Source organism: Crassostrea angulata, chromosome 4, assembly GCF_025612915.1.
Source record: "Crassostrea angulata isolate pt1a10 chromosome 4, ASM2561291v2, whole genome shotgun sequence".
Lineage (NCBI taxonomy): Eukaryota > Metazoa > Mollusca > Bivalvia > Ostreida > Ostreidae > Magallana > Magallana angulata.
Window position 1 is genome coordinate 47694476 of NC_069114.1, and position 21489 is coordinate 47715964.

The 21489-nt window shown below is 33.0% G+C and overlaps 1 protein-coding gene across 2 annotated transcripts; it reads left to right on the forward strand.

The window, feature by feature from the left end:
• The first annotated feature begins 9448 nt into the window (after window positions 1–9448).
• Window positions 9449–19431, forward strand: LOC128181652 (hematopoietically-expressed homeobox protein HHEX homolog). 2 transcript variants are annotated; one of them, XM_052850126.1, is made up of 4 exons: window positions 9449–10193; window positions 17365–17546; window positions 18691–18741; window positions 18893–19431. In XM_052850126.1, exons 1-4 carry the CDS (start codon window positions 9707–9709, stop codon window positions 19058–19060), a joined length of 888 nt encoding a protein of 295 aa, XP_052706086.1. In that variant the 5' UTR covers window positions 9449–9706; the 3' UTR covers window positions 19061–19431. The 2 variants fall into 2 exon arrangements, with proteins under 2 accessions (XP_052706086.1, XP_052706085.1); XM_052850125.1 differs by having other exon boundaries at window positions 9450–10193; window positions 17362–17546.
• The last annotated feature ends 2058 nt before the right edge of the window (window positions 19432–21489 follow it).

Sequence of the window (21489 nt, forward strand, 5' to 3'; positions counted from 1 at the left end):
TATATCAGTTACCAATAACAATTTAGTTTGTTTTTCTTTAAATGACCCCCCCCCCCCCCCAAATAAAAATTAAAATAAAAAATACTACAAGCCCCAAAAAATTCAAATAAATTCTTTAAAAAAAATATTTATCAGGACATAATTGGGCTTACAAGTAGATAATTATGTAAACAAGACGTCTGTATTGTCATTTCATAATTAACGTTTGAGAATCTTGTCATTCAAGTATATGTAATACATAAACACGCGATTTTCATAGAATTTGAAACGTTATATGAGAAACACATGTACTCGTACAAACAGAACCAAATTCCATTTAATCTGCAAAATATAGAATACACGAACATGTTAAATAAGAAATAAGTTGTAATATATTTCGAAAATATATAAATACAGTTCATTCAACATTACAAATGTTTTAAAGATTATTTTTTTCAGACTAAAGTGATAAAAATTAGGAATGATCATGCATGGTATATGTAACCAGATGTAAATTTACTTTTTATAGCAAAGGACATTTAAATAATTGTTATCAAAAATTATTATAATCAAAACAATGAATGTAACTCATCTAGTGTACAATGTAGATAAAAAAAATATGTGAATAACTTTCATTCGTCAAACAGAGATAGTATTTGCAAAAAAAAAAATCTTAATTTGTCAGCTCCAAGGCAGGCATGTAGCAACGGGGAAGTGGTGAGAGTTCGGGGGCCCCCTCAACAACATTTTGTTAAAATGAACATACATGATAGAATAATTGACTACCCCCCCCCCCCCTCCCGGATTAGGAATTTGGTGTTTGTCGAAAATGCTGGAACTGTGGAAAATATCGCCTTATTCTACCGGTCTTAAGAAAAGGTTTCACAACATCCCCATATACCTAAAAACGTGATTTTATAGCTTTAGGATGGTCTTAGGACAAGGTAGGTGATGTCTTAAAGTTAGGACAAAGTTATGGCGGTTCCTAAATTTAGGAGAGCTTCGAGAAACAGACTTAAGACTAAGACGTATCCTAAGATGTACTTAGGACATACCATAGTCCTAAGATAGCTTCGTGAACATGCCTGCAGGTAGATTGAAACATTTTGACGCATTGCAGTGAGAAGTAGGCAAACCAAATAAAAAGTTCAAGCTTAACTATCCATCGAGTCTAACTACCCGTCACAATTAGATATTAAAAGGACTGGATTATTTAGACAATTGAGACTATATAAATCTCCTTGAAACGAAAACGCTCAGTAAAAAGATATGGAAAATATCAAAATTCTATAGATAAAATAGTTCAGTTGGTTTTTCTTCACATAATGAGGCCGAGCACAATTTCTTTTTTTATTTTCCTGCAGTCGTATAGGTGCTTAGTTCTTACATTCTCCTGTATTGTGTTTTTATACAAAATTAACATTATATCTAACGTTTATTAGTTGAGAAATTGTGACTTTATGGCTTTAAAAGGGTAAACCGAAAGAATCTGGGGGAATAAGCCGAGGCAAAAAACCACATAGGTTCATTAAAACAAAAAAATATTTTATTTCTAGCAAATTTCACTTTCGTTACATTTATTAAACATATGTGATCATATACATTCAGAGCTGCCGTAACCCACAAAAAGTAACTTCACATTTAATTGATATTAAGACAACAAAATAGTTTTATGCTAATTTGGCAACAAAATTATATAGAAATCGGATGTTCAAATTATATTTTTTTTCATCGAGTGGGTCATCGTACCATTTTTTAAAGAACGAATATTGCTAACACATATTAACGTCTATCTTTTTCAATTTTCCAAAAAAATGGTACGAAAACCCACTCTATGGTAAAAAGGAAGTTTTCTTCTTTTAATTTTTAAGATTGGTCTTTAAATGACTAAGTCCAGTCGTTTGCGTAAAACTGATAACAATAGAATCAGCTATATTATAGCATCTAAATAAGCGAATCGGTGGTCTAGTGGTAAGCGAGGAGTTCTTTGAACAAATGTCACTGTAAAAGCGGGTGATCGAATCGTACGCGTTTTGGGTATTTTGTTTATCTTTTTGTTTACATTGTTAGAATGTAATTTTCTTTTTTTTTACTTAATAATATACATTCTTAAAATGTAATTTTCCTTTTTTTCTTAATAATAAAAATTTGCTTATAATAACTTGAAATTATTTGATATGCGTTTTCTACTACTTTTATAAAATATAAAATGTATGATATTCTCTTTGAGATTGCACAATTTCATATTGTAAACAAATCTTTTTTGTGCATGCAAGAAACAATTATATGGCAAGATAAAACGTTCCATCTCTGAATCCTTGAGAGTCTTGTTAACACAACAAGGACATACGCTGGACAAAAGCATGTAATTGTACACAAAATGCAGAATACAAGCTAAGTCAAATGTACAGTATGCGCCTAAAGAAAATTCAACGATTAACTAGGCATGTATTTCACTTCCAATTGTATCGGCAAGAAAATCACATTACAAATGCGTGTTTTGTTGTGAAAGAGAAAGCATAGTAGTTCTACCAAAAGACACAAAGACCACTAGGACCAATGACCAACACAAAGTTTGACCAGTGACCTATACAAGCCCCCTTGTTATACGTTACTGGTTTGACTATCGCTGTCTTCCGTGTGGTATATATCAACCGGGAGGGGGTGGGCTAAGGAGGACTTAGCCCCTCCCCCCACTTTTTTGCAAATTTATACATAGCAAATACCTTTTTTTTTCTTGTCAAGATTTTTTTATAAGTCTAGCCCCCCCCCCCCCCACCATTTGCTTCCGACACCACTGTATATTTTATTTTTGAAAATACTTGTTTTGAATACCTACAAAAGGAGTTAACTAAATTCTTTCTGTCTCCTAAGCGGAAAACTCGACTCCCCCATACTCTCTGTCGACTCCCTTGCGTTAGGGGTTGCATACGATGACTGAGGTAAATTAGTAAATTAAATATTGTTAGAAAGTTATCAACATTTTTGTATTTTAACTCTTTAAATGAGTATGTGATTGTCATTCTAAATTTGCCAGTTTAAAGTATATGTAAATACTACAAAATTTAAGCGCATTTACGCCTTTCAAATGTCGATTGCCCCTACCTCGCATTTTTGGACATTTTCATTTGGACAATACTGTCCACCGTTTAAATGCCCAGTTAACTCGTACGTTTATTACTTCTTACAAGACATATAAGAGGGTCGCGGGCATTTGCAACGGCTTATTCCCCCAAATTCTTTAAAATTTACCTTACATTTTAAGATATGATTGTAAAGCTATAAACTATTATTTAGTAAAAGAAATTATTTAAGGAATAAGGAATCATTCTTTGAGTATTATGTGGTGATAATTTTGGTCGGGGCGTAATCAAATCCAATAAAGCCCGAAGGACTTTATGATCGATTTGATCACGACCCGACCGAAATTATCACCTCATAATATTCAAAGAATGTTTCCTTATTACTAATATTTATAATTTTAAACCATCGTACGATTAAATATTTAAAAATAAATAAGCAAACCCCAATGGCGCCTCAATTTGGCGTGATTTGAAGGTAAGGGTTATATTGTACAAAATCGATACGTAGTGTTATCACAGGCAAAGACAGGAAAATGTAGATATACTCGTTTGTGTGTATGTATGTGTGTGTGTGTGTGTGTGTGTGTGTTTGTGTGTATATATATATATATATATATATATATATATATATATATATATATATATATATATATATATATATATATATATATATATATATAAGCTTTGAAATTTAAATATTTCTCTATATTCTACACCAGGGTTCTTCTACTTGAGGAGATCAGTATAGTATAAATATGTCCATAACTACCAAGCCTTCTTAAGGTAACTCCATACAAGTAAAATTCTCTGATGAAAGTAGAAAAACCGAACTGATTTCAACTTAATAGACTTAAATTTCATCATTGTTAGAAAAAATATACATGTCATCACACTTTTTGAGATACCAGATAAACATAAACTAAAGCATATTTTAGCATCAGAAAACCGTATTTTTTTTGTTAAAAGTAAAATTTTTGTAGGCAGAAATTTGTTTATCTTGTTTCATTTTGTTCTCAGCAACTTTATCAGAAAACTAAAACTACAAAAATATTTTAAAATTAATCGTTGGGATAAGAAAAAATATGGCATTTAGACATACAACTGAAAGAAAAGTCAGGAAAAGAATTATTTCCCCTTCGCATCGTTAAAATGTATAAAAAATTGGAAATTTAGGATAAAATTAAGCTGCAAATATATCTTAAACTTACCAATAAATCTAATTACTTCCATGTGATAATAATCACATAAAATAGATAAAACTATCTTGCACAAATTTAAAAGAATTCAAAGTTTTAAAAAAAAGTATGACATCACAGAACACTGGATCTACTTTAAAAGCATGATCCTCTTCTTAAAATGATACTTGTACCCAATAACTTAATTTTCACGTTTAATTCTGGTGTAGTAAAATATCTCTAATTTGGGCTGATTCCAATATAATTTCTCGGTTAAATTTTTCAAATAATATTCTATTCAAATAATATAACAATTATACTATTGATATTAGAATGAGATGCGTGAAGTTGGCAGGTGTTCACTCTGATTTGATTGGACGCCTTGGCCTGGAGATCAAAATTTGATAATGACATTTTCACTCACTTGGAATTTCCGCAACTCAAATTATGACGACCTATTAGTGGAATTATAAAGTGTGGAAAAAAATCCTAGATAATTTCTGATTCTAGCATGTCTTGGACTTTCTGTTTGCAACAGAGCGTTTGCAAAAAATAAAAAAAAGAAGGTTAGTGATATGTTGATGTATTCATTTAACTAAGACATTTTGAAATTTTATAAGTACATTTAAAGTCATGGTCTTTCAATCATCAACAGATGCAGAAAATATCAAACCTGTTTGAGAGCGATAGTTCGAATGAATATTTGATCTTAAGATCACAACAACAAATGAATTTATAAATTATGGAAAATCAAAAAAAAAAATGTATTTCTATTCATGTTAATTGTATGAGATCAATTAAAGTTTTAGAATCTCATAGATTTAATGACATCAACAACAAGTTGCGATTTTTTTTTTATCAAAATGTGATCAGTATACTGAAAGATGGACACCAGTCGGATAAAAGATGATATGAACAGCAGATTGCTGATACGTCTTTTGTAATAATCAGCGCCATCGTTATATTGATAACACAAGGAAATTTATATTATCTAGTCCAAAGTTAAAATGCTACCGCTATCAGATTCAATGCATGAAGTTGCTGGATGGTTTACTATTTCTTGTTCAGAGCAATCCAGCATGTAGCATCGGAGGAGAGGAGGGGGGTAGAAGGGGGGGGGGGGGGGGGCAGCCCCCAACCCACTTCTCGCAACAAATATTTTCCGTAAATTTACATACACAAAATCTAATTTTGAGGGAGTTGCCCCCAACAGATATTTTCCATAAATTTACATATACAAAATTTAATTTTGAGGGAGTTGCCCCCAACAAATATTTCCCATAAGTTTACATTTGCAAAATTTAATTTTGAGGGAGTTGCCCCCACCTCCTTTTTAGCTGCAGAAAAATAAACTATGGAAATTGACTTTATAATTGTAGTTAATGCTAAATACTTTGTACTACCCACACTCAAGGATTAGGATTTTGAAGATTTTTGGAAAAGCCGCTCCCCCCCCCCTTTCAAAAAGGATGCTACATGCCTGGCAATGCATGAAACTGATACTCGATTTTAGGCCTATTTTGGGATGATCGGCTTCATCTTTGCACTGTTATCAATCGATGTAAATACTTTTTACTGTATAGATGAAATAGGAAACACTAATTCACTGTATATGATCTTTTATCAACATCGAATGTAAAGTCACAAATATCGTACAAGTATTATTTTAAAATTACTTCTTCTTTTTTTATATTATAAAACCAGCAATGTAAAAATGCTACATTCCTGTAAAAAACATGAATGAGGCACAACTACAGATATTTTCTACTTCCCAACCATTACCCCTGTATTCGTCCTAAAAATCAAATACTGAAAATAAAGAAACGCGAAATATGATAACAGCCCATATGATTTTGTTCTTATCACAGGCAATTCGAAATGGTTTCTTTTCTATTATCTATAAAATAATATGCAAACCAGATTGTTTTAATAGGAAGGATGTGAGTATTGGCCTCAGAATTTAGGAGGAAGAAATAAAAATGCGAAATGTGGTGGGGGGGGGGGGGGGTTCAATTCTTCAAGTGCCAGTGGTTTTCAGTAAATGGATTGAAGAATTGAAGTAGAGATTTGAATTTGTTATTTGTGATGAACTTTTTGTACATATTAAACAAATATATTATTAATATATATTAAAACAATATTATATAATTGTACAATGATAAACTAGAAATTTTTATCTGAAAAGGAATTTCCATTTGCCATTCAAAGGTTCAATATGATACAATCATACATATCATATGTTTACAATCATACATATACAATAAATATATGTTGAAGGACGCAAATTTCTCTTTAACAAGAGTTTACACTGTATCATTGACAAAAAGTAAATATTTCTACGATTGGTTATAAACTGTATATCTACAAGTTATTCAGTATTGGTTTGAACATATTTTATTTACCAAGTCAATGGGATTGGAGAATTGATAACTTACTAGTTCCCTCCCTATTTAAGGTGGTATAGGACATATGTCGATATTAATGTGGATTAATTTGCATTAAAATTAGAATACTTTCATTGGTTTAGAACTTTCAAATTTTTGCAATGTTTAAAATTTTTTTGAAAGTTAAAAGTTTAAAAAAAAAACTCAACAGGATTCGTACCCATGACTTACTGATTCGAAGCGCACCCTCTAACAAACCGCTGTACGCTGTTAGTGTTCTATTTCGGGAAAGAAACTGTTTATAAAATTACACTTGATTTAACTGTTTATTTCAATAAACGGTACGTCACAATATAGAAGTGTCCCATACCACCTTAATTATTCCAAAATATTATGCAACGTGTTTGAAGAATATTTAGATGTACAAGAATTGGCGATATGGAATGAGGTTACATAAAACAATAACCGATTTAATACTAGTATACAATTTTCGTTTATAAATTTGTAAACAGCAGTAAAAATATTATTATTAATATTATTATTATTATTAATCCGTAAAGGCAATTTTATATAATCCGATAACAATAGATTTGTAACAATAATGTTCAGATTGAGCAAAAATAATCAGGGATAAAAAAAAATCATTTCTAGCAGTCAGATAAATTCTACAAGCCAAAAGGAAATGATACGCATCTTTATTTTCCCCACATGAACACAAAGAATTATCAATTATATTAAAACAAAAGATCTGTGACTTTGGTAGCCATTGGCATCGTGATCGGTGATGAATAAAAATGTAGAATAGTTCTTATGGAATAATAGATAACGTTTTAAATATCGACCATCTAAATAATATAAGGTCAGATTATGAAAGCGATATTGTATTATTATATACATCAAATGTTGTTGTTACTTTCATTACAGTTGACTTTATAGTGTACCTTTGGAATTTCTGTATTTCTCTCTTCGTTTAAAAGCAGATTTGGGCCATTACTCTCATGTATCAGTGTTCTTTTATTAAATCGTTTATATATTTTTAGTTTCTCTTATGTTTTTATTAGCAATTTCAAAATTTTAATTCTATTTGCATGTATATATGAATAAAAGATGTGAAAATATTCATTAAAACTCCATTAAGTTATCTACTGGATAGCAATCTCTGATTTGATTGTCCTTCGGACGGTCCAACTGGGTAGAGTAAAATTCTATTTCTTGCTTAATCTCCATCTCTATAAAAGATGATATATTATATGCTCGGAATCTGTCGTAAAAGAAGATCCCGCTGTCCAAAACCAAAAGGCTTTGATTTAATAACAAAATTCGATAAAAAACAGTCTTTGTTCCATTCATTTAAGCAAAGATTGCATAAATAAATTAACTATAAATAAATAAAAAAATAAACAAATAAAAAAAATTAATATCTAAATTAATAGATAAACCCAATCAAAGCACAATTAGATATGTCGGTTTAAAATTATTCGAATTTTTTCTTTTTGGTATATCTAATCGTAATCGAAAGTTGTATGGACAAAGATTTCTTTGATACCTTGAACATTCTTGGTAGACAAAAGACAGAAAAGAAAATCTCTTGATGATTGCTCCCTATAGTTTTAATGATTTGTGCAGTAACACCATTCACGTACGGATCATTACAGAACAATTTTGAAAGCAAACAAAAAAGCAAAAAGTTGGAGTGGCATGAGATTAGACACTTGATAGAAAAACAAAATATTTGTTACTTTCGAGAAACTCTTTTATTCTATTGTTGCATAATTAGAGGCTTGATCACATCAAGAGATTATATTACTGAATATTAAATTTTATATTTTATATTGACCGAAAGTACTGTCTAATTTCGTTTGTCCATAGTTCGCATTGTTGAATTGAAAAGACTGCCAAAAATGTTAAACTATGTACAAAGGAAACGGTTACAAACATTTAATTCCTTTATGTTTTATAACATCCAGTAAAGCGATCCTTTCCAACACATTTTTTTTTTTAAATCTTAAAAAAAAAAAAAAAAAAAAAAAATATGCGTACGTTTTCTGTACTTGTGATATTATTTTTACTATATTTGTGAAGCGCCAAATTATTTTTATTGTTACAAATTGGTTCAAACAAGTCCATATAAGATCGTCTTATCATTTTTTTTTATAAAGCTAGTGAAAGTATATTCAAATAATACAAAACGAATTGTTTCTAATTTTATTGTTTTTGATAGAAATTATGGTGGGAATTAAAAAAAAATCATTTATTTAAAAAAAACTTTCACTTGGACGCTCCGGACGCTCCAATACTGGAAAACGTAATAAATTAAAACAAAACATATTTACCATTACGTGTTTATTTTATTTTGAAGAGTCAAATAAGCGTCGCTAATTCCCTTGCCGAGGAAGTAGCCATATCTTGGTCCTTTCTGTGGAATATCTTCGAGACTATGTGAGGCACCCCTCTGGTCTGGAGTATTTCTCCGCCCCGATAATTTACAGATAAACCAAAATCATCAAGTCGACGTTTGTACACTTTGAATAATGGTAGAAAAAACACTACCTCGTACATCAAAGTGCCTAATCTGCATATTTGCTTAACTTTAAAGCAAAAACCGAGCGGTTTATTTATCGAGTATGTTGTGCGCGTAAACGACAAACAGTATGAATCGACCCTTGAACTTGACCACGTTGTTTACTTACTGATTAACGCCGACCAATCTAAAGAAGGAAGCTAGAAATCTCAAGAGGCTCCCCCCTCCTCTCTCAGCGGGCACTGGATAGCTGAAGAGCTCCGCCCCCCTCGAGCACGAGTGAAAGTATCACCCAGTATAACGGGATAATATTGAAATAGCAGTGTATTTGCCGATTGTTTGCGGTGATTGACTGTTGGGATATGTGACAACTATTGCTGTACTATTGCTGGCTTCTGTTGTCCGGACCTTGCCTGTTCCCACCGCTGACTGTTTTGTGCTTCCAACCGTATATGGAGAAAAACATTGATCAAAACTGAATACTGTCTACCTACCGAACATGTGCTTCTGATTGAATCCTATTGAACTACGAAAGAGTTGAACAGGGAACTAAGTTTTTTGTGAATGAAAGCCGACAACGAACTTACTACTGTAAATTTCTGTGGCTCTACTATGATCCATCCAAACCCTCAGCATTCTGCTTTAGTTAATGCAATGACGTCACTGTACGGACCTCACATGCACCCCTCCATCTCCCCACCGGAGGCCGCACCCTCACAGACTAACACCTCACCCACGGGATCATCCTCATCGTTCCGTATAGATGACATTTTAAGAACATCGCCAAATTCTTCATCGAGTGCTTCCAATTCTTTCAGTGGACTTGCAAAACCGACCCCCATAAACCCGGCGGCCCTGCACGCCTCTGGGGTGCTGACCGCCCCCTCCCTGTACAAACCGATGTCGATGTACGACCACCCTATGCTCCCCCAGTCCCCCTATCTCCCTTCCCATATGTCTTATACCAACGCTTTCATGAGCCACATGTACCCTATGCCATACATGAGACCAGAATATGCACTCCTAGACAGACATCATGCATTTTCAAAAGGTATTTATTTTATTTTTATGTTGTTTTTTTTTTTTATTTTCCCATGGTTGCGTTTGAATGATTTTTATTTTCTGTTTAAATCTTTTTTGAAAAAAAAAATGCATTTTAAAACATTAATGTTAACCAAACTAAAAAAACCTTAAGTTCTCATTTCCTATTTTGGCTTATTTATTTTTTTAATATGCTTTTTACAATAGTATATAACATAAAATCATTTTTAAACGGGTAATTATTGACAATGATATTCAACAATCATTTGAGATCAGCTAAAAATATGAATGTTTAATAATTTATGAAAAAAAGATATACATACATATTTAAAAAGATGGAAAGAAAAATATTTCTGGTCATTGGTCTTAATTTTTTAGTAAACTTGTAGAATTCTAAAAAGAAATTGCCTTACTTGAACCTGATTTACTATTGATTCCAAACTTAGAAAATACTAATTATTTTTCAAAATATTTTAACCGAAGAAAAATATCGTACATTGGTGACAAGAAAGGCTACATGAGTTGCATGTAAATGCTTAATTACACGTGTTTCACATTAATTAATGGTGAATAGGATGGGTGTTTTTGGTTTATGTCATTCCAAATCCGTTTAAGGATAACAGCATTTAACTTCAACGATCTCCTCCGAACCACCAAAACAAATAAAACCAATTAGGGCGAATAAATAGAGTACCGTACCCGTCCAACGGAAGCTTAAGAACGAGTGGTCCTGATCCCGTTAAATAAAGCCGCCGTATATCTGCCTTAAGAAGGAAATCTAACAGTATTAGGAAATCATGAACGAACCTCAATTCATTATGCCGATCTAATTAGCATCTTCCTGTCCTTTTTATAGATGTCCATTCATAAAACCATGTCTCACTTCAATCTGTAGAGGGAAGAAACCTTGAAATAATAATATATTGTACCGCCCCATCGTTTCATATAAAAAAAAAAACCCAAAATATATTAATCAATTAGATAAATGCACTCCTAATGTGCCAAAAAATTATTATTCTCGAGTAAATCTTATTAAAAAGTACTTTATGCTGTCAATTTCATTTTCATAAGCACCGTCCATGCTTTTTATATAGCAATCGTATATCATGTTAATTTACATTTTTATATTGTAAAAATATAACAATATTAGAATTAAGAAATTTTTTCACATGTAAACATGTTAATTCTTTTAAAGATTTTGTAGTAGTAATGTGACAAAAAGCAATACAAACTGAACTTGATTGGCGAATTTAAAGGCAACAACTTAAACAACAACTCAAAGTGCAACAAGAAAATAAAAACTCAGAAAATGTCCAAATCATTATTTAATACAGAATACGTTGCTTCCTATGAGGGCGAGATTGTCGTGGCAATTTTGGACGTTATCAATTTGCTTATATCAAAAAGAGCTCTATATAAAAATATATGAAACATCAAATTTTAAAGCTAAAATATTAGGATTTTCTCTTTTCTAAGCAATACTTAATGGCCAAAAATACAATGTCAAAAATTTTAAGATAGATCAGTTGGCCATCCAGCCTCCTTAAGGAAGTTACCATACAGGTCACTGACAGATGTCCGATTTTTAAAGTCTCTTTACGTGAGTAAATATATGGTCAACTTGAATTTTATCTTTCAATTATAAAGAAAATCCTGAATGGCCAGCTACTAAGTCCAGCATACGGTCTGCAGACCCCTATATATACAGGGTAACAGATAGCTAGCAAAAAGAGTACCTCATAATGATTCGCGAATTGGACTCAAAATATAAGTTCAAGAGACCCAGGTCGAGAGAAGGTATAGATAATCAGTAAAAGATGTGTAAAAGCAAATAATACTAATGCCTTGATCAGAAGAATTAGAGCTATGTGTCGCCAAACCGAAAATATCTGAGGATCTAGCGCCGATATACGGGCTCTGAGTTAATCCCGAATCTGATAGAAGACTGCAAATTATAGAAAAGACATCATGCAGACTTGATTTCCACCTGAACAGACAATCATATCTCGCGGAGAGTGTGCCCAGTAGCACCGGTGGGCGTCAGCAATATTGAGGGAGGAATTAGAGACGCAGGGCAGGAGTCAACAATATGGACTGTATTTATCCCCAAAATTTGATTTTCTTTAGCAATTATCTGCAAATTATATATGAACAACCAGTTTCCCTTACACAAAATGTACGTTGGAATAAGATGGTGTTCTTGTACAAAACTATAACTGTGTGGATCTTATTAGTCCTAGTAGAACTAACCGTCAAAGGAAACTACGTATTGCGTGCATAATAGCACAACTATAACACGGGCCAGAACTGCTCAGCACGCGCATTCATTCTAAGTCATATCATGTTTAACATTTTGCAAACACTGATATATCAACCCTAATTTATTTTAATTCTCACGCGGCTCCCTAAAACGCCTATAATAAAAACTCTCTGTCGTTATTTAAGCGAACTTCATCAAAAATTGAAAATCTTTAAAAATCAGTTTTAAACTATATGAAATACAAATTCACTGAAAAAAAATAGAAGGAAGTTGCTTCTATGAAACCACAAGAAACAAACGCACTTACAAAATTCTCCTCTTTCATTATCGAGAGCATAAAAAGCGATCAAGTGGCGAAATAATTAAGGACAATTACTATTTCAATTGTCCTAAACGACTTGTCTGCCGAATTTGAAGGGTCTTCCTGATGAAAGACGGTGAACCATTTGTTTCCAATTAGATTCAAGTGCCTTCTCCATGTCGTCAGAATTTATGTAACAATTTAAGAATGGAATAAAATTGACACAAAATATAAATTCAGTCAACAGTAATAATATTCGCTATAATTCATTTTAAAGGTTTACCTACTAGCAGGTACTCCAATAATGAACGGGAAATTTCAAAATTAATTTATAAATGTAATTTCCTAAATGGCACAAGCTATAATAATCCTAATCTTAAAAACAACGGAAAAAATTAATTAAATCGAAACAAGGCAATGCAAAATACGAAATAAATACCAACAAATTTTTGACTTGTAAAAAATTGAATTAAAAAAAATTAATTATTATTTTTTGGTCGGGTAGAGTACTACTCGATAGAAAATCTGAGTGAAAGCCGGGCCTTGACATCCGCTAGGTGGCAGTGTCTTCCGTCTAGGAACTACATTTACCGGGTGCCGCTAAGGCGATTAAACGATAAAGATATCTTACTAATCGATTTAAAACGAGGGATGGTGATAGTCCACGGGGTGTGTAGAATATTAACCACTGAAAGGATTACACAGCAGAGCTAACGCACTTAATATACATGTATTATTTCCCATATCAATATTTGAAGAACGGGGTTCCCTCTAGTCTGCATGTTATTTTTTTTCTAAGCAAAAAATTAATTAATCGTATGTATATTATTAAGATGATGCACATTATTAAGATGATGAACGTCTTTAATTGTTTGTAAAAATGACTTTTTCAATTCATAATCAACTTGTTACAACTTCGTTTTTTACATAATAAAGAAATAAATCAACTCTTCGTCCAAAAAAAAAAATCACAAAATCTTAAAAAGCAGATTAATTTGCAACAGAATCTTTCAAATCAAGTGTTTAAAGAAATGCTTATAATTTTCAGCCTTATTTACTTGTCTTTAATGCTTTGTTTCAACTGAAAAGAAAAACAAAGAAATAATTCGTAAACTTGATATGAACTTGATAATGAATAGTAGATATTATTTTCAAGGATTGCAACGAAACTCAACATAAAGAAGCTGATATTTCAGACTTCATCAAGTTGACGGAAAGCTTATGTTCGATTTTTTCTAGGACAACGGAAAAATGTTCTCACAATTTTTTCTTTCAACTAATTGTTTTTGATTTGGATGAACGAATAACAAACGAATTTTTATCATTTTTCCCGCATTAGATTTAAATTTCTCAGATTTTGTTTTCTTTCTTCGTCCCATGCGTGTGACCTAAGGGAGTCATTGAAACGTTTGTTCAGATCTACATTTGTATGACCCGTAAAATCGCCCTGGCGCTTGACATAACTCAAATTCAACCATCATAGGGCAATGTCTTAGGAAAGAAAAATGTGTAGTGTTTTCGCTTTCAATTGACAATAATCGATCAAGATGAGATAGGACAATAAAGGTTTGATTTCAAGACTCAGTTGGCTATCTAAATACAACCATTAAGCCCTCGTTTGTTGAATTTAGTCCTTCTATTGTTCCAAATCAAAGCTTGCTAATGTTTTTGATTAAGTAAAATTTGCGAGACATTAGGAATTTAATATTGACAAAATCGTTTGTGAAAGGTAAATAAAATTCCACGTAAAGGGATATTCATACATGCAGCATGTACCCGAAAAAGGAGGTCGAAGCGAGGTTCTCGGAATTTATTTGATTTTTTTTTTTCAATTTTGTCATATCTTTGGTTCATTTTTTCCACAAGAATATCATATTTTATTTACCAATTTTCATTGCAAATATGACAATAATATCATATATTTTCAACACTTGATTATCAAGTTGGTATTTTTATTATTTCATTCACGGCAATATTGTCAACAAATTTGAATTTCCGTTTTTAAGGCTTCTATTCAAACAACGAAATCAGTAAGATAAGTTAAGCACATTTTGGATACTAGAAAGAATTTCCGATGTGTAAAAATTGACGAATGAAAAGACTTCGTTTCTACTGTCCAATCATCTCGTTTGAAAATATATTTATTATGTAACTTTCTTAGTTCCTGTTTACATGAATTTTAATAAAAGCACACTGCTATGTTTCAACGTGCTCTTTGATTATAGCTTTTAAAGACTCTTAAACGATATTTCTAAACATTTTTTCTTTCAAAGTTTGATGTATCTTGCAAGACTCTTTTGAACTTTTTATTATTTTACCATGTAATTCTCAATATTTTCAAATTTATAGTTATTTTCCATATGTATACATGCATATCTTTGGTCAAATATTGAAACTTTATAAAATGTGATTTTATATACAATTTTTCTCAAGTGAGTCACAAGAAAATGTGAGAAGTTAAAGGATTTTAAGTAAAAATAATTTTATTTCAAAGAAAAAAACAGTTAAAAAACAGTTAGAGTCCCAAATTAAAATTTATTTAAAATCGAGCTAAATTCTTCAAACTCTGCCATTATTTACAATTTGCCACGACTCCTTCAAAGCGACTGCGGCATTTGCAATCGGGCTCGATGTCCAATGTCCGAAATAATCCCTACGCGGCGTCCGGCTGATCTCCCTTTAATCCGGTAAACCCTCATCTGTCCGGAGACTGAGTCCCCCTTTCTCTGGCGAAGCCTTCAGGAAGGACCCAGTACTCCAGGGGTGCAAACAAGGGTCTGAATTACTGAATAGACAAGCGCTCGATAACGAGAAATAATGTAAACTAGGGTATCAATGACCGGGGTATTTCCGTAAACAAGATTGCGGATCTTTCCGATTACTTCCCTTTGTAGTTTCTGCCGTTATCTGCAATGAGTGAGTTATAATGGTCATTTGCGGAATGAACAATAGCCGTGTTTAGTGACGGGACAAGACAACGTTTATGTAAGGTGGTTTGTTGCCTAAGACTCCTCAGTGAGGTTAAATTCACTTTGATCTAGTTCTAAACAATGGGATCAATGCACTAATCACGTTAATTCAAGAATGGAACCAAAGCTTTTGTTTGCTGGGGATATATGGTACTTTTAGATAAACAAATTAAAGAGCTTTATCGGGACTTCATAAATTGCAGAAAAATATTGTTTACTGTGCAAGGGCGATTTCAAAAACTGGAACGTTTATCTTAGGCGAGATCTCTCTGCTGAAGTGCCATTGTTTTTTCATAACTTTCTTGTTAGTTTCTGCTATCAATTGTCCCACATGTGGCAATTAAAGTAATTTAACTTGAACTTGTTGCAGTTGTCTAACTTATACTGCTTCCGGTATTTAGATGGCGGGAAAGTAAGTGACTCTTCACATTAAAGAGAAGGCATCGACAATCGTACGACACGTGTTTCCTGGGTAAGGGCCGCGGTGTCGTGTGTCCATTTCAATAATTATACAAACAATTGTACCATACTAATTCGCGGTTTTATCGTGGCGGAAACATATTCCAAAATAAATGAGCTTGTGGCAGGATAGGTGCATTACGAGCACCCTTCATGGCCTCATCATCAGCCTTCCGAAAGCCCGGCAATCGGAAGAACTTATGCGGATACCACTTGAGTTTTTTCTTTAATTAACCCCTTTGTCGCCTTCTTGAGGACTGTTATTGTTTTCTGGATAAGAATGAATAATAGACTGTTGAAGACTCGTGTGAGATGAATGACTCGCCAATTCAAAGCTGGTACGTCCGCCAGGCGGCGCTCTCTGCATGTCGCGCGAGCTTCTCACGGCACGGCCTTGGTGCGCACGGGTTCTCTACAATGTACATTGTAAAGTTCTGCAGTTCAGAGGGCTTTTCTAACAATTAAAAAAATTTCCCATTTTTCAACTACCAGAAACAGAATCTTAAAACAAAAAGATTACAATAATAATGGCTATACATTTATTTTATATTTTATTCTGCTGCCATAGACAAAATATGGAACAATTTAACTCGTTAAATCCAACCAAAAAAATAGTTGTGTACTGTGATACGTTTTGTTACACTTATCCAAATATAGAAGCATTTTACTCATTTAATCCAACAAGTTAAATACTTAATATGGAGTACTTTGTTTATCGCAATGACCGTCATCTTCTGATTACATTGAATGGTTTTGAGGTTGAGTGGGTATTCTCAGCCTCACCCAGCCACATGACCCACACGAGCTATAATACTGTAGTATCCAATTAGGAGATATGGACTACTGTCACATGCCTACTATTCATGGCGGACAAAGTTCACTCTGCGTTGCTGTGGTAGCTAGTTGGTAGACAACCCTTATGGAGGTTCCCTATGATCTACACTTCAACGAAATCATTACAATTACATTACTTCCTAAATATAAGCACATAATAGGATACGTAAACATACAGTGATTAATTATAGGACAGGTCATCGAATCTAAAAAAAAAAAAAAAACTAAGTACTTGGTAATTTTTTATCCATGAAATTGTACTGATATTGCCGACTGCATGATCAAATATCTGGATAATCTCCAGCAAATACATTGGGATTTCCATCCATTCAATGTTTGTTTCTGTTTCTTTCAGTAGTACCGAAACCGTTTTTATGGAACCATTTCATGCAGCGTCCTCTACATAAGAGAAAGGGAGGGCAAGTTAGGTTCTCCAATGACCAAACAGTGGAACTTGAGAAAAAGTTCGAATCCCACAAATACCTGTCCCCGCCAGAGAGAAAGCGACTGGCAAAGACTCTGCAATTAACCGAAAGACAGGTATACAATGACGGCATTTACCTACACCTATACGCACAATACAAGATTAAGAATTTATTCGATGCAAAAAAAAATAGCAAGTTTTCAAAGAATAAAACAAAAAGGTACATAAATGAAATAGTATGTATCTAGCTAGGTATAAAAAAAGTTTACTGTTATTAAAGTACACTTTTATCATTCATAGGAGTTTGGGCTTTTAAGTCAAATTATTTGAAATACAAGACGATTTTAATTCATTGCTTACTTTTCTCACCACACAATTATTTATTTTAAATGCATCAAAATCGGGTTGAAAAATTGAACACAAAGAACATACTAGCACCTTGATTAGCAAGAGTCTTTCAGTAATTAACAAGGACATATGAAGTCAAAGCCGCCCAATTTATTATCGAAGTTCAATCACTCTTTTAATTTGTACCAATGCTTGAATTATGTTCCCTGTGTTGTGTATTATAATTGACAATATTTTACCAAGTAGTATTACTTTCGATAATGAAATTTTATACAAACATTACTTTGTTGACTTGTTTTTCAAAATAACCCCCTCAATCACTCTCTGAAGAACTTCTTCGTCTGTGAATTCTTGCAAGTACACGTGAAATGTCGTAGATTGAAAAACTCCCTTCGCGGCAATATTTTGTTGGTCTTTAATTGACTCTGGGCATGGGCATATAAATAGCTGACACTTTTCAATTGCACCAATTCTAGATAAAAAGACCTGACATTTTAACGTCAACAAACAAAAAGTCTTCCAACATTATTGGAAAAAGTTCTGTTGAACTTGCTGTTAAATGAAGATTTATAAAAGATAATACAGGCAATACGTTTCATTTAATCGTGGACATTTTTTCTGTATCAACGCGGTGAACAAATTAATGAATATATTGGACAATGCTAGAAAGTTTAGCGATAAGAAAACGGTGTCGCAGCCAGCGTACAATTTTCATTCAATATTTTGTGTGAATTCTTCAATATGTGAATTCTAAAAGTAAATGAATACATTAATTGTATCGCTATTTGAATTTCTAAACGTCAGGATGCATAGTATCATAGTTCTTACGTGTGTTACGTGTATGTATAAATAAATCATATAGACATGGAGCTGTCACAAATTTATTTATTTCATTTGCTTCATCTATTTCAGGTGAAAACGTGGTTCCAAAACAGACGTGCAAAATGGAGAAGACTTAAGCAGGTGAGCCGTCTTACATGAACTAATATTTTTAACGTTAATGGACATGACTGTAACAAACAAGTATATTCACTTTTTATTTTTAAAAATTGTAAAATGTTGAGGAGTAGGATTTTGGTTCTGGTCCTTACAGACAATACTCTATTTCACACAGGAATCTCCAACTGGAGAGAAACAGGGTGAATCTGCGGAAGACAAAACCGGAAGTGACGTCGCCGAAGATTCCGAGGAAAGAAACAGATGTACCACGGACGAGGAAGATTTTGATATGGAGGACAGTGATGATGAAATAGATGTGGAAAACGAAACGACGGAGAAATAAGGAAATGTGTTCGTACCGAATGGTCTGTACATTAAATCACAATGCGACGGAGACGCTTTGCTAAATAAACTAAACTGGTTCAGGAACAACGAATGACAATACGTAAATGGAGCTGTCCAATGTGGAAATCCCTCTGTTTCTTTTAAAAGGAAGTTTTTTTGTGCGCATGCGTGAGATACTTTGTTTTAATAAGATTACGAATGCGTGTACAAGTATGGCGAATTGAATGGTGCAATTTTCACTGACTTTATTTATTTTGGTTTCTGGTCTTCCCCTGTTTCATGTCTTTGTCAATCTATGCAATAAACAATTAAAGAAGATCTTGGAACTGGTGGAAATGTGCATGTTGATAATAAAATGTCTTTACATAATCTAAGTTGCTTTTATTTGTTGTAAGATTGCACAGTCTTAATGTAGATTGGTTATATCAAACTCTAGTAACATCTTATTCTCATCGTTTTCTGTTTGATTCACGAAATACCAGTCGTACATGGCTCTCTAGTTCGGGAATCACTTTATCAGCGTGTATGCAAATCGTAGTCCTCATAACTGTGGAAAACAAATCTACTTTATATAACGTTTACTTTGTTGAACTAAGCATAAAATAATGTATTAAACGTTGGTTTAAAATTCTTTAAAAAAATCAATTTTAAAACAAAACAGAATAAAATATAATAATCCCATAATCTAAAACCAAAGATATCAATTATTTCAAAGTAGACAGCTCAGAAATGCATTTTTAACTTATTTTAACCCCAAAAAACACTTTGTAATCAGTTTTAATAAATTTAGAGTCTATATCATAATTCTATTTACATGTATTGCATTCTCTGGAGTATTAATTATCCTAGTATGAAAAGGGAAGTCATTTCTTTTAAAGTGTAAAAGTGCACGTAAATTCCGAAAGAGTTAAAATAAGCAACACAAGTAGTGATTTTGCAACTGGGCAATAACAAGCAATTCAGCCACAAGGAACACAGAAAAGAAAACAATCGGGAAACCTATTGAGATTTCCCATTTCGATGTCCTTCTCCAGTAGAGTTCGTGGGACGGACTAAAGTAGCAGAAAGTGGCCGGGATCTTGAGGGAATTGTGACATATGACTTTAATACTAACGAACGTAGTTTAAAAAAAGCTTACTGTTAATTGTCAGAAGACGCAGACTGCGATAAGTAGCACTAACAGATAGTGACACATCTCTGTGTGACTGTAGAGGGCTTGTAGGAAGCTATTGACGTGGCAATTGTAAAAAACACTCTTAATACCTCAAGTAATTTCAGCTTATTCGATTTGTAATACCCTAACACAACATGTGATTTTGAAAAATATGACCCCCAACACTAAATTCAAGGTTTACAGTGTATAACGTTTTCAACTTTGCGACGTTTTGTTTTGTCAGACTATATCGTTTTCAATTCTGCTTGTTTTAATTAGACCAATTATCTGAATATCAACGATTTCCGAATTAACTCTGTACACAAATGGATGGTTACGGACGTTGAATATCTATCATAATGATTTCTGAATTTTCTCATGCTGGGTTCGGAACATACGTTGGTTCATTTCTTTTACAATATGGCAATCGTACTCTGTTTATCAAGAGTTATTGTTTACACTATTGCATATAACGGTTCTTAATGGCTGCAATATTACCATACGAATACACGCAAGTGTGAATCTGTTATCAGGAATCATAGAGACAAACGAGTGGATATCTCTTAACAATGGAGCCGTGGTCACTCCGACAACCAGTTCTTACCGATAGCAAATTACCGGAAAAGAAGTGCTTAAAGTCCATATTGGGGTACTTGACGCGGAATCGAAGAGAACATTTTCAATTATTGCCTCATATGCAAATTTTTATGATGATTGTACACAAACTCAAACGGTTTACGACGCTGAGCTTGCTCTTAAAATCGACACGATAACTTCATGGACATTAAATTTCCAAAAGTCAATTTTAGGTCACTAATAAGGGGGAAATGATAAAAATATATTGATCGAAGTTTTCAGTGTAAGATTGTAGCGTTTTCAGTTTTAAACAAAAATCAGATATCACAAATGTATTGAACTGTGATATCAAGCATCTAGAAATCTATTAGTGGCGAGTAGCGGAATATCATCTAATATTAGTGAATAAGAAAGTGAATATCAATTCAAACAGAAATCAGGAAGTGTTCGTATAACGTGTATGAACTCGATGGCTGCATCTTCTACTGTAACAATCCTCCAAGTTTTTTGTCGAGTTTATGTTGACAACGATCACGGGGGTACCGTTTAACCTCTCAACGATATGTTTACGCGTATTCAACAAGGGATCGGGGTTGGTCTTAGGTTAGATTTAGGAGGCAGTGACAGAGTGAAGGGATGCACCAGCCGATAGCTCGGCATTCCGACAGGACCTGGTACAGCTAGGCGTGCGTCAACTA